Source organism: Lactuca serriola, chromosome 4, assembly GCF_051521515.1.
Source record: "Lactuca serriola cultivar US96UC23 chromosome 4, Lser_US96UC23_V15, whole genome shotgun sequence".
In the NCBI taxonomy this organism is placed as follows: Eukaryota; Viridiplantae; Streptophyta; class Magnoliopsida; order Asterales; family Asteraceae; genus Lactuca; species Lactuca serriola.
In genome coordinates this window covers 171,167,812-171,182,736 of record NC_136411.1, presented here as the reverse complement: position 1 = coordinate 171,182,736, position 14,925 = coordinate 171,167,812, and the positions used below count along the sequence as shown (strand labels likewise).

Sequence of the window (14,925 nt, the reverse complement as noted above, 5' to 3'; positions counted from 1 at the left end):
ACAAACCCGCGCTTGCTGGAATAACCTTATGGAATATGATAAAAAGGGTGATCGCAAGACGATAATATCATATGGTCTTAAAACCTAGATATATGGTTTGTTATTTGTTAATTGGTTGTACATTGATAATGCGAAACCGCATCAGTAACTTGATGGTATAAAACACATTATTGTGTATAGTTGATTAATGAATAAGTAAATGCATATAATTCGAAGTTTATCTGTTACTTTTATCCTAAGAGGGTAAAAGCGATATCTCGGCCGCTCGATGATTTGATTTGACTTATGTGCCGGGCCCAGTCAGAACTGAATTGATGTGTTCGATTAAGTTCTATGTCGAATAAATCTGAGATTGAGAAAACAATTGCTGGACAAATTAGTTCCATAGAATTGTCCGCATGATATCTAAACAGAGGACTGTACGATCCCTTATCTAAAGGACAGGATTGATAAGATCAGAGTTTGACAGCATCTTTGAGAGCTACGATTGCTAATCGGATTATACTTGCATATAGTTACTAGACTTATCCAAGTGGGAGACTGTTGGAATAGTGTCTAAAGCTGCAACTATATTAGGCAAGTATTTGACCCGGTTGTGCATGGTCCTTTTGGGTTGCCTTCATCATAGCAACTTGACAGGATGATTTATAATGAGAGAAGAAATATTATTAATATATTATGAGAATAATATAAGGAATAATAATATTATTATTTGATTAATATAAGTCATAAATTAATTAGGAATTAATTTGGTGACTTAAAGAGATTAATTGAATAAAGGGGCATAAATTGTCAATCGTATGATAGTTGTAGTTTGGGCTATAATCCCTTATGGATAAGGGGGGACGGTTTTGGGGCTTAGGATAGACCTTGAAATCGTCCAAGGCTTATCATTAGGGTATTGGATTGCTTAGGGCTTAAGTTATCCAATTAGGGTTTGAAGATGAAACCGTAGGTGCCTCACTAGGATAAATAGACCCTAGGGGTTAAGGGAAATCGACACTCTTATCTCTAAGGAAACCCTGTCCGATTTCTTCCTCCTCTCTCCTCTCTCTATAATCATCCTCTTGCTAGTTGGTGTTTTTAATCCATTAGAGGAGTGACACTTGTGACTCTAAAGCTCCAAGGACAAGAAGATTCAAGCAAGTGATTCAAGGTAATCATCTAAATCTGATTTCTTATGTTATTATACTAGAATTGTTATTAGAAGTCTTGGATTCAATGCATGTTGAATTAGAGAAACCTAGATCCAAGCATTAGGGTTTGTATGTGCACATAGGAATGTTCATGTGGTAGAAACCCATCATCCGTGACTCTTGCATGTGTTATGTGCTTGTATGCTTAACGGGCGGGACCTGATGACCATTGTGTATGTTTATTTATTTTTCTGATTATTTCATGTGTTATGTGTTTATCTATTATATGTATATATGTGTACTGGGGTGCCCGATGACTGATAGATCTATATACCGAGCAGGGCTCAATTTCGGGCGGGGCCCAATGACTGACAGATCTGTATAGCGATTAGGGCTCGATGTCGGGCAGGGCCCATTATATGTTTAATATGTATGGTACGTGGTATTGAGGCGAACTCACTAAGCTTTGTGATTACGGTTTCCAGTTTATGTTTTTAGGTACTTTTGGTTTGAAGGGGAAGAGCCCGGGATGATTCTAGTGCACACACCACATCGTTCCCCATTTAATGATTACTCTTATGTTTTATGATGTAGTTGATACATTTTGTTCCACCATGGCTTTATAATGATGTGTTGGATAATAGTTTTATCAATTTAAAACAAAAATTTTTGGTTTTAATTTTGGGACGTTAGACTGGTACGACAGAAATGTGGGGGTCAAGGGGGCTACACCCCTTTGAAAGGTCCTAGGGACAACGCCCCAAGCGGGGTCCAAAGGTTAGAGCCCCTGGTAGTGGTCCCATTGATCGGTCAGTGGGCAGGGTCGAGGGGTAGCAAATTCAAATGGGTGATTATGGTAAAATTGATAAATCTTATCAATTTTGGTAACCATTGATTATGTCATTAAATGTGTGATTCTCTTAACTAATATAGAAAGCAGAAACCCTAATCTGTCTAGTATATATATGACTCCTTAATTGAGTTGTGACATACCCTTTTTAGCTCTCTTTCTTCTATACGAACTGAGAACCCTCTAGCGATTTATCTTGTGTTTCTGTGCCAGGATATACAAGTGTTCTAGATTATCCCCGACTGGATTTCCTATACCCGGTCATATGTTGGAAATATCAGTTCAAAAAGTGAACTTACATGATCAAAGTGAAATCCAGTTCTCCACTAGCACGCTACTCAAATATCCTCTAACAATTGAACTAATATCATTACTTGGTGTAGATGGCATAATCAATCCGCGAGTTGATAACAAAGTTGACTAAACTTGAAAAGTTTAAAGGCAATGATTTTAGGTGCTGGTAGAAAAAGATGTTGTTCATGTTGACCACACTGAAGGATGTGTATGTGTTGAGTACCCCAAGACCTGAAATGGAGGAGAATGAGACATTAAAAAAACCAGAAGGAGGAGCAATGCAACATCCCTAAAATTTATGAAAATTTTATACTTTTAAAACAACCCAAAAATCATCATTGTTTATAAATAGTTTTTAAAATAGGTTTAATATCAGAGTATTCCCAAAATCATAGAACAAAATATAAGGAGGAGTACGATCATGCGTTCTCCTTCCCGCGATCCTCTGAGGTACCCGAAACATAATCCAAAACTGTAAGCCCAAAGCATAGTGAGTTCCCCCTAAATACCAATACACATACAAATAGCACATATACAATAATAGCATTCAATGGGTCCACAACTAAAAGATTAGATTACCCCTGAGCCCACATCATAAGTCTGGTTTGCCCTTGTCCCATAACTTATGTCTAGCTTGCTCCCCAGCCTAATCAGTTCTAGGACTAAACACCACTAAGCCCTTGGTACAAGTCTGGCATGCCCTTCCCGGCCCTCAAATCGTATCTGGAATGCTCATGAGCCTTCAGTATGAGTCTGATATGCCCTCCCTGGCCCTCAGCTCATATCTGGTTTGCTCTAGGGTTTTTTGGCTACAACACGCAGCAGTACAACCTGAACCCAACCTACACAATATGTCGACATATAACAGATAATATCATACACAAATAAACAAACAATATCACAGATAGTGTAACGCCCGTAGATCCGGGCTAGTCAATTTAGAGATAATACAAAAGGTTATTTAGAATACATAATCTTAACCAAGTTGTAGAATATGTCTCAAAGGTTCCGTACATATAAAGAACGCCGAAATCCGAGTTATAACGAAGAAGTTATGGCCTGTCGAAGTTTTACGGCAAAACCGGCACGACACCGGGAGACGTAAATAATGAATTTTTGATAAAGGACTTTTTAGCTTTAGTGATCTAAATAAAAGTTGTAGTATACATTAAACCGAGAACATACAAATAAAGAACGCCCAAATCTGACTTCGTATGAGAAAATTATGATTTTTCTAAGATTTGGCATAGTAGTGCACGACCCGAAACTCGAATTTTAGTTCGAGCAGTTTTTGGCCTACGCGACCTAAATGAGAATTGAACATCTCATTAATAGGAACTCAACGGTAAAAGGACAGACGAAAACAAAGTCCGTATGTAGAAGTTATGAATTTTACGCGGACATTTAACAATATAATCTCCTTGTACTATTAAATTTAAGATCGGTCGAGAATTAGCTAACGGAGTCAAAATGAAAGTTGTAGATCTTATTTTTACCTACGTGTGGATATAAATAACGTCAAAAACGGAGCTCGTATGTGAGAGTTACGGATTTTAGAAGTCGGAAGTGTGGTCTGCGAAAACGGGTGATGCGGCACAATCTTGGCTATTGCTTTTTCCACAAGTCTTGCAACTAGATGGTAACATGTGGTACCAAGTTCAGCCATTTTCACCCTATAAATAGAACCTCTCCCACGCTCATTTTCTTCACACATTTCCCATTCTTTCTTCACTTTACTCTCTCTCTCTAGAACCTCTCTTTAGCCCCAAAACCCCCCGAAAAGCCTAGGGAACCTCCCTAGCATGAGGCAAAAGCCCCGTAGTGCCCGACGACACCGAGAAGAAGAGCTTTTCGGCTCGGGAACGCTACTCCAAGCAAAACCTGGTTTTCCATAAAACCCGCTGTAAGTGACCTATGCCTACGCTATTTTTAATATATCGTTGATTTAATTATAGTAACGTTATTAGGAACATATAATAAGTACTTGGGCTATTATTATGGGTTATATAAGTATTGTATAACGCTTATATAATAGTAATAATAGCTAGACTATTAATTAGTCTCGGCGAATAACAAATTAAACTCTAGTGGTAATAATACTAGGTTTCGTTGAAGGAAATTATTTTTAAGAAGCGAAGCACTGTCTGAGTTCGGATTCACCATTTTTTCAAGTGAGTGCATGGTCCCTTTCATCTTACACATAAATATGAAGTATTTTATATAAATTACGTGCTATGTGTGCATATTATCTGAATACTTGCTGTCTATGATGGATGAATGATTTTATAAATGTTTTAAATGATTTATATATATATATATATATATATATATATATATATATATATATATATATATATATTTTATATCTACAAATATGTTGGGATAAAACATGGGTAGATGAAATAGTTGGTGTGTGATGAAATAAAATGATGAGAGATAGGTGATGATAAGAAGGTGATGATAATTAGGTGATGGATAGGTGATGATGAATCGGTGATGTAGGATGAAAGATACTATAACCTTGTCCGACAATTTGGAGATGTAGTAATCTACTAGAGTACAGATGGCGACCACAGACTATTCTAGACAACCCGTGGAAACACCAGCAGACTTATAACCTGTAGGTGATGAATTACGAGTCCAGGTGATGTTGTGACTGTATATTCATGTGATGATACTCTAACCCTTACTATGAATTACGAGTTTAGGCGACGTTGTAACTACGTATTCATGCCTTAGGAACGAGCCTATAAGGAAATGTGAGGTAAAAAGATAAGAGGTAAATATGATATAGGAGATGACCCTTAAGATAATTCTTTAAGGAATATTAAAGAAGATAGCGGGGATGGGTAATCGGGTTGATTGTTTGATGTTTAAATATAATAATTATATTATTGTGGGTTGAAAACCTTATGTACTCACCAGGTTTCCCAACTTGACCCACTCCAGCTTATTTTTTATCACAGGTGTCGATACGAAGCTACTTTGCACTGAGAGATTTAAAAGAGATGTAGATCACTAGTGTAAATGAATGTAAGTTCTATTTATGCTTATGTTTCTGTATTGACGATGACATCCCCAATGTTTTAAATGAACAAAAATACAATTCTTCAGAAATGCTTTGATAACGTATTTATCATGTTTTTTTGGGAACAAATTCCGCAACATTTTTATAAAAGAAGTACGTTGATTTTTATAAAGCTTAAACAAAATCGGTCTTTTCTGGCTGTGAAAATGGGGATGTCGCAGATTGTCCTATAGATCTAGCAGACTAGCATATCAAAACTAATGTGCATATGTATTCCATACTTAGCATATCAACAATATCATGTTATCAAACCAATGGGTCGGCCTTGGTGCCATCGACCTATAAGTACAGTGAGGAAAACTCACCTCACAAGCTGAAACAAAACTTATAAGGCCCAACTCCAAATCTCAACTCTCTACTCAATGCCTACATCCACCAAGTGATAAATTCCATCAAAATCCTAATAATACCCAAAATCCCCTCAAAAGTCAGACTTGCTCAAACATGGCCAAAATTGGTCAAACATGGTCAAACTTAAAGTTGACTGGTCAAAGTCCATAAACCCACTAAGTCAAACCAACCGAGTTAACTCAACATGAGCTGATCCATGTGAGTATGTGGGGCGTACTTTGGAGGTACACTGAGCGTACACAAGGCTTCGCAGAGGACCACAATCGGGGTGGCTGACCGAGTACGTGGGGTGTACCCTCAGATATCCAAATTCTTCATTAAGTGCTTAATGGCTTTAGAACTTGAGCTCATACTTCAAATCCAAGGTCCAAAGGCATACTAGGGTCATAAAGTTCCCAACTTTATGGCATTTCACGTCCAAAAATTCTTTAATGCATGGTCTTAATCCATTAAGACATTCTATAGGAAACATGGAGCGAAACTAACTAACGGGACCTCATTTTTATGGCTTAGGACCCTTCCTAGGGTCTGAAAGGACAAGCCAAATCATCCAAAACTAAACATGCATAAGGATGTGACTTTTGAGACAAGAAAAGCAACATAAAGTCACTAAATTAAGATCCAAGCAAAAAAAACATCAAGGTGAAGACTTTTTAACTTTTGGAGCTTCTCAAGAAGGTAGTGACCCAAGATCCACAAGCTTGCTTCAACTTCTAAACTCCTTAATGCAACTCCTTCTTCCTTAAACACACCAAGAACACACTTTTAGCTCAAAAACATTCTTTAGGGACTAGGATTTGCCAAAAACGACTCAAAGACTTTCGAGGCTAAAAAGGTGGGGGTAAATGAGCCATAAGGCTGCTTAAATACCCCTAAAACCCTAGAACTTAGTGTTTCACTCGGACATGAGTACGCCCAACATACATATGTATACACCCAACGTATTAGGGCACGCCCTAGTACGCTTAGGGTACTCACATGTACGCTTAGCATACTCCTCCTGCATCAAAATTACAATCTTGCCACTTGGACTTCTCATGGCTACTTCCTTCCAATCCAAGGACCAAAATGACATAATTTAAAACCAAGGGATGAGTTTAAAAATACGTGAAAACCGGGGTCTTACAACTCTCCCGTACTTGAACTAGACTTCTTCCTCGGAGTCTGCTATCGCAAACAAATCTAGGTAAAGCTCCTGCATCTTAGCCTCCATCTCCCAAGTCCACGCGGAGCCCCTATGATGCTGCCATTGTACGTTTACCAAAGGTACTTCCTTGCTATGCAAAACCATTACCTTCCTTTCGAGAATAGCTACTAGCCTCTCAATATAGTTCAGACGCTCATCAACCTGATTGTCATCCAAGGAGACCACCGCATCCTCATCCAGTATGCACTTTCTCAGCTGCAAAACATGGAAAGTGCTATGAATTTGAATGAGCTCCTTAGGAAGATCCAATTTCTAGGTAACCTTGCCAACCCTTGTGATCACTCAAAACGGTCTGATATACCAGGGACTCACTTCCCCCTCTTCCTGAAGCAAATCACACATTTCCAAGGTGAGACCTTTAGTAACACCATGTCGCCGACCTGAAACCCTAACTCAATTTGGCATCGATTGGCATAGCCCTGAAATTTGAAGTCTCAAATCGGTTTAATTTCCTGGAAGACCGACCATGCTTAGCAATTGCTAATTCCATTCCATTGGTCTTCCAAATTTACTATTCCACTTCTGATTACATGAGGTTCCTACTAGAAAATAGAATTGCAACCGACATGTTGATGTCCGAAACTTTTCAATTGACCGAACAAAACAAATATTCCCTCGAAAAAAGGATCATCCTGATGATAATGAATCCCACAGATATAATGAACAATGTGAGACAAACTTAGATATAAACTTGCTAGTGCTGAACAAGATATTGCTTCGTTTATCTGTTGAACCAACCTACCGCTGTTGAAACTTCCAAGCCCCACACAGATAGAACGAACAAAATTCAATCACAAGAACCTTATCTGACCTCAAAACTGAAACCATCCTTTAACCTTGAGCTTTTCCACCGATACTTTGACATTCATATTCCTTAATTGAATTCTTACCAAACAAATACCTTGCACACCACACTCGCGATTCCCAATGCGAGTTCCCCATGAGCCAACTCGGTACATAATTCAAAACCAGAGATCCAAGGATCTATAATTGTATCTCCCGAAATCTTTTGGTTCACGGCAACCCTTCAATAAAGTGGGACATAAAGATCGCCAAAAATCACTGATACTGCCAATCTCACACCCGGGCCAGCCATCAGATTCCTAAGATTCCAAAATACAAGGCTACCATAGCCTAAGCATCCCCATGCGCCACTCACTGCCCACATGACCATTCCTACTAAACCAAGGTCCATTACTTCAACCTAACAGCCTCTACCAGGTCCCACCTGTATTGTCATATGCACACAGGCCTCGCCTGTGGATCCTAACCAAATGGGAGCTACACAGGCCTGACTCCTCCTCGGATCGAAATGGACCTCTACCTTAAACAGAGAAATGATCTCCAAAAATCTTGTCCGGCGTGCCCTAGGCATAAGTTGATCCCCCTCGTTACTTTTCTATCTCAACTGGTGAATGTTACGACCCCACCATAGTCTTATAATACTTCATCCACCCATGGTTACCACCCATTGTCTATTGACTGATGCACAAAGCAATCCAGTCTCACCATATACCATAAAAAACAAACTAAATTCACAAATACTCATGTCTGGCCCAATCAGCCTCAGGCTGGAATACCAGACATGTCTACGATGGGCCTAGTCATCCTCGGGATGGAATGCCCTCATAACATAAGCACATTTGGTCCAATCAACCATCAGGTTGGATTACCAAACATGTCGAATCATGTTTTGAATCCCCCAAAACCTTCGTTAAACCACAATAGACAATGAGGTTTTAACTTAACCATCATCTTGGATCCATCCACAAGCCTGCTATTAATCACAGTGGAAACACTGACCAACTGTTGGAAGTTTCCTGAACTCCCAACCTACACAACTTCAGTCCAAACAGTCACCTGTGTTGCTTCCCTCTTGACTGGGATGTGAAACTTACCCTAGTTCCACACCCGAGTCAGCTCCCGAAGATTCTGATTGATTCTCCCCCACTTGGATTTGTCGAAGATCTCCCATCCCATGAAATTTTTTGGATTCCCAATCCATCTTATCCTTACGAACCGACTATGACCCGCGCTTACCAATAATAATGTTCCAATACTAGCTGATCTCAACGATTGTCTAACTCTTGAATTCCCGAAGAACACTCCCCAAATCCTAGCAAGTCCGATAATCTCAATCGCTTATCATGAGACCGCACCAAATCCTTAAGTTCTATTAGTTGGCGACTAAAACCATAACCCTTGCTCCGAACTGGAAATCGTTACCCTAACTCCTCATCCTCGAATGAATCTCTGGATTCTTTCCATCTACAATCCCTTGTGATAACAAAATTTCCCCTGGCACTTCCAATGACCTAACTACTCATGAAATGGATGCCAGCATTTCCTTGTTATTGTTCCTTCTCTAGCAAAGATAGCGAATGACCCCAAAGGTTCTCGTGTACAACTACCAGTCCTACCTGAACAAATGCTACCATGTCCGAACTCCAACTTTGCTGATGAGCTAATACCGCTACTTTGACTATAAATTCTCCAACCCATATCCAGAATTGGATCCACCAAGAGAACCAGAACAATCCACTAAACAACTGAATCCCACCCAGCAAGATACGACCCGCCAAAGACTCATGGCATGCGAAATAGCATATGAAGGTTCACAATACATAAATCAGACAAAATAAAGAACTAACCCGAAGAAACCACTTACCTATACCCAACAAGATTCTAAGGCATATACAAAACCGATCAAGAACAATGTAACCATAATATCATTACAAAATTGGGTTTCAACTTACATACCAAAGATTTCTTGCGGCCTGACCTTGACCTCCTGAGGAACGGTGAGCTTTGGAACTTGGACTCCCTCCACCCCCAAAGCAGGGTAGCTGGACCGGAAATGACTTGGTCGGTGACAATGAAAGCATATGTGATCCTTCTTACAATCCCGCTGCACATGCCCTCTTTCCCCACACTGGAAATAATTGAACTTGTGACAAGAAAATCCGTGAGTTCGCCCAAACTTGCCACACACCTCATGATTATCTTGACTCTCAGTACATAGGTCAGCAACCTCAATCTCCTCGACTCCTGCTGAGAGAGCCCTCTTCCTCTTCCCTAGTGGTTTCCCTACAATCAGATTTCCCCCTCATTAGCCATGCCTCTCAGACTGCAAATCTGTAGTTTGCTACTCGAGCCTGATAATGAACCTGCCAGTGATCCAGTCTATGACACCGGGCAATTCTTCTTGCAAAATCTAAAAAACCTCCATTACAATCATCTCCCACATATGATCAACGGATAATACCGGCCTATAATAGCTCCCGATCCTGATCCGGATCCCGCCTCTAATTGACTCGACATCACCATACTGAACATAAAAAAGGGAGATATTAGATAAAAAACATTCCGTACCAGGGGATCCAACTCCCAACAAGCCCTTGGGGTTGTGACTTCCTTTCTACGCGTACGGGTCCTATGATTTCAATAGTATGGGCCCACACTACCTTCCACACCTACCCGTATTTGTCTTAGAGGATCATCACAACAACCTTACCAATACCCGCACAATAGCATACTCATACACTCTATGCTCACTTCCTAGAGGAAGGCTAAACGTAAGGAAACTGGCCAAATGACGCACACAACTCACCCTACCATTAATAGTCACATGACCCTCCATTAGTGCCATATAACTATCGCGTGAATACAATCACATGCCAGACGATTTAAACAATCTTAGGCTAAACGATTCAATCTTACAACGGTTGGACTCAGACAAGAGTTGCGCTGTAGGACCAAATCGCTTATCCTATGATCATTTAACCCATGTAGAATGTGACTTAGCGTATTCACTCAATAGTCAGTTCACACACGAAAGAGTCATACAACAGTCAGTCAACTATTATAAAAGAGATAAGGCATCATATATCAGACAATTCTATCATACAGTTCCTGAAGATCCGTATCCTGATACTAGCATGTTGTTCTAACATATCATAACATAATCTCAATAACTGTGTGGTAATTTAGGGTCTACTTACTGGATCCGGCTGATCGTACACATCACATCCTCCTTGATTATTTTGAAAACCATTTGAAAATTGTTTTAGAAATATTTTTCCCTTAGTTAGAGACTGGATTCACACGAGTGTTCCTCCAATTCACTCAAACCAACGCTCTGATACCAACTTGTAACATCCATAAAATTCATGAAAAATTTTAAACTTTTAAAACAACCCAAAAATCATCATTGTTTACAAATAGTTCTCAAAACAGGTTTAATATCTGAGTATTCACAAAATCATAAAATAAAACTTGAGGAGGTGCACAATCACGCCTTCGCCTTTCCGTAATCCTCTGAGGTACCTGAAATATAATCCAAAACTGTAAGCCTTAAGCTTAGTGAGTTCCCCCAAAATACCAATACACATACAAATAGCACATATACAATAACAACATGCACTGGGTCCACAACTAACATATTGGATTACCCCTGAGCCCAAATATAAGTCTGTCTTACCCTTGGCCCACAACTTATGTCTGGCTTGCTCCCCAACCTGATCATCCCTCGGATTGAATACTACTAAGCCCTTAGTATGAGTCTGGCATGCCCTTCCCAACCCTCAACTCATATCAGGAATGCTCATGAGCCCTCAGTATGAGTCTGGTATGCCCTCCATGGCCCTCAGCTTATATCTGGTTTGCTCCAAGGTTTGTTGGTTACAACACGGAGCAGGGTTTGTTGGCTACAACATGGAATTTTTACCACAGCCACTCGAGCACCACCTTTATGGCGGTTGAAGTCGATAATGAAGAACGATCGCTGCATACATCAACTGATTTCCGTGGATTAGTGTTTGCGAAACCCTAATTAGCGCCTAGTGTCTATGAGCCTCATTTACACATCCTCCTATATATACCTCTCTCGATGACCTTGAAAATTAACATCAAAATCGGCGGTTCTAACTTCTATGGTATTAATTTCTCACCTCTTCATGTATAATGTATTATTTACACCTTTAATTAGTTTTGATGTTGTTGCTATTCAGATGACCTCTATAACTCATAATGTTGTTTTAAGAAATTCTACAATTGCTTTCATACATTTCCCTCACCTCAAGGTATCGTCATTAGTTCATCTCCTTTACTATATTGTCAAGGCTTTCAAAGGAGAACAAAATCATGGGTTTTTCACATGATTACTGAGGAATATTCTTTCAAGTGGTGGATCTTGACCATATATAAGAACATCCGATTGATTCCATGGTTGTGATGCATCTATGATTTTCCTTTCATTTGTAGATCTATGTCTTTCTTCTTATATCAATCCATGGATGCTCCTTCTACCTCCCTGGTGTCTCTCCATAATATTTTTATAAGGAAAGTAACCATTCCTCATACATATAGATCTAGATGTTTTTATTGCATCTAATGATTGCAATTGGATCTTGTGGTGTTTTTCATTAGGGTTTTCATTAATCAGATCTCTTGTTTCGAGTAAATAATTAGAGTTATTGTAGAATGTGATATATATATATATATATATATATATATATATATATGTGTGTGTGTGTGTGTGTATGTGTGTGTATTGATGCTCATAGTTTGCATTGTGTTATTGTAGGCACTCACAAGTGTAAATCACTAAGTTTATCTCAATTATTTGTTATTGAATACATGCAATCCTCTTATATCTTAACATACAGGAAAATCAGTGTTTTTACAATGCATTTTGTTTTTGATCTTAGTTAAACATGCGTTGGCTAATTTATGTGTTGAAATTAGTTTAAGATAGAACTATGTGTGAAATTTTCTTTATATTATAATAGAATATACATCACACATTACAAGTTGATCACACACGTTACTAGAGTCATGGGAGCATCTTGTTGGTGATTTTAGTGTCACAATGTCATTTTAAGTAACTACAACTAACATGTGAGCTAAGGGGCTTCATAATTTGTACTCTAATATATGTACGAGGTTGTGTGGAGTGCACGCATGTATAAAGTCGAATTAGAAGCCGGTTCGACGACTACTCGGGGGTCCGGGGGCAGTGCCCCTTTGGTGGGGTCTAGGGGCAGCGGCCCTAGCGGGGTCCGAGGGGCAGAGCCTAATGCAACCCTAACCTTGAGGGTGATTATGGTTAAACTAACGAAACTCGTTAGTTTTGGTAACCCTAACTCCTCATTAAATCTGGATTATCATGACTTGCTTCCAAAGCAACTAATGACGGCCCAACCCTAATGAAACCCTAATATCATTTAATATATAAACAGTTCTTCCTCTTCAGAAGAGGGTTGCCAACTTAAGCTCTCGTTTTTCATCATATTTTCATAGAATCCTCTAGCATATTGGTTTACGATTTCTGTGCTTAAAATCGTAAGTGTCCACTTGGATTATCCTAGGCTGAATTTCTTGTAACCCAGTCATAGCGTAGAAATATCAGTTCAGAAAGTGATATCACGATCCAAGTTGGTATCCATATCTCAACCACAAACCCTAAATTTCCTACAATAGAACTGATATTACTGTTTTTGGAGATGGGTGACTCAATCCGCGAGATGACCACTAAGTTTGCCAAGCTGGAGAAGTTTGAAGGCTTCGACTCCAGGCATTGGAAAAAGATGCACTTCATGCTAACCACTCTGAAAGCAGCAAATGTGCTGACTACTCCAAGACCAGTAGAGCCTGCGGAAGGTGTTGCTGAGATGGTTGAAGAGACAAGAAGGAGACAAAAGTGGGACAATGATGGCTACATATGCAAAGGTCACACTCTAAACGGTATGTCTGATGCTTTATTTGATGTCCATAGTGAAGCCTTGTGTGCCAAGGAGTTGTGGGACACCCTTGAACTGAAATACATTACTAAGGATGCTTCTAGCAAGAAGTTTCTGATCAGTGACTTTAATAATTATAAGATGGAAGATTCAAGGTCTGTCACTGAATAATACAATGAACTCCTTGGCATATACGATCAATTTAAATTGCACCGTATGAATATGGATGAATCTATTGTTGTGTCCACTATCATTGACAAACTGCCTCCGTCCTGGAAAGACTTCTAACATAACTTGAAACATTAAAAGGAGGAACTGTCATTGGTTCAACTTGCTAGTCACATTCGAATTGAAGAATATCTTCGTGTGAATGAAAATGACAAATATGAAAAACCCAAAGGAAAAGTTGAACATGGAAAGCCCTTGGTTCATTTGGTTGAAAACAAACCAAGGAACCAGAATTACAAATGACAAGGCAAACGTAAGCAGGAACATGTCCCATGCAACTCCAACAAAAAGAGAAAGGATCTAGTTTGTTGTAGGTGCAATCAAGTTGGGCATTGCAAGCGTGATTTTCATGTGAATTTGGGCAACAATGGTGCTGGAAACAGTGGAACCAATGGGAAAGTGAACGGGTCTTCGACCCAAGTTAAAGGAGGTCAATTTTTGACTAACTTTGATAATTCTAATTAGAATTATGTTTATTATGTTTCATTTATCCCTGAATCATTCTATGTGCAGGATGATGATGTTGCTTGGTGGATCGATTTTGGAGCAACGAACCATGTATGCAAGGATAAAAAGATGTTTGAAACATTAACTCCGCTTGAAGATGGGTCAGTGCTAAAAATGGGAGACGATTCTTTTATTCCTATTTGTGGTTTAGGTGTTGTGTGTCTTGAAATTACTTCTGGAAAGACAATTAGTTTATTTGATGTTTTGTTTGTTCCCAAGATTTGTAAGAATTTTGTTAGCTCTAGTTGTTTGAATTCTGAAGGTTTTAAACAAGTTATTGAGTCGGATAAGTTTTTTTTTGTCTAAGGGTGGAATGTTTGTTGGCTTTGGATATTTAAATAATAGAATGTTTCGTTTGAATCTTGTTGAAAAATTATTACCTATTCAACATTCTGCATTTGTATCTTCTTCTTCTAATGTTGATAAATCTATGCTTTGGAATGTAAGATTAGGTCATGTCAACTTTATAAGGATGCATGAGATGTCAAAAGATGGATTAATTATAGCCTTTGATATGGCATCTG

The 14,925-nt window shown here is 39.0% G+C and overlaps 1 protein-coding gene across 1 annotated transcript; it reads left to right on the top strand.

The window, feature by feature from the left end:
* Positions 1–13,450: 13,450 nt before the first annotated feature.
* Positions 13,451–14,707, top strand: LOC145099003 (uncharacterized). Its single transcript, XM_079036591.1, has 3 exons — positions 13,451–13,821; positions 14,209–14,314; positions 14,408–14,707. Exons 1-3 carry the CDS (start codon positions 13,451–13,453, stop codon positions 14,705–14,707), a joined length of 777 nt encoding a protein of 258 aa, XP_078892717.1.
* Positions 14,708–14,925: the final 218 nt, after the last annotated feature.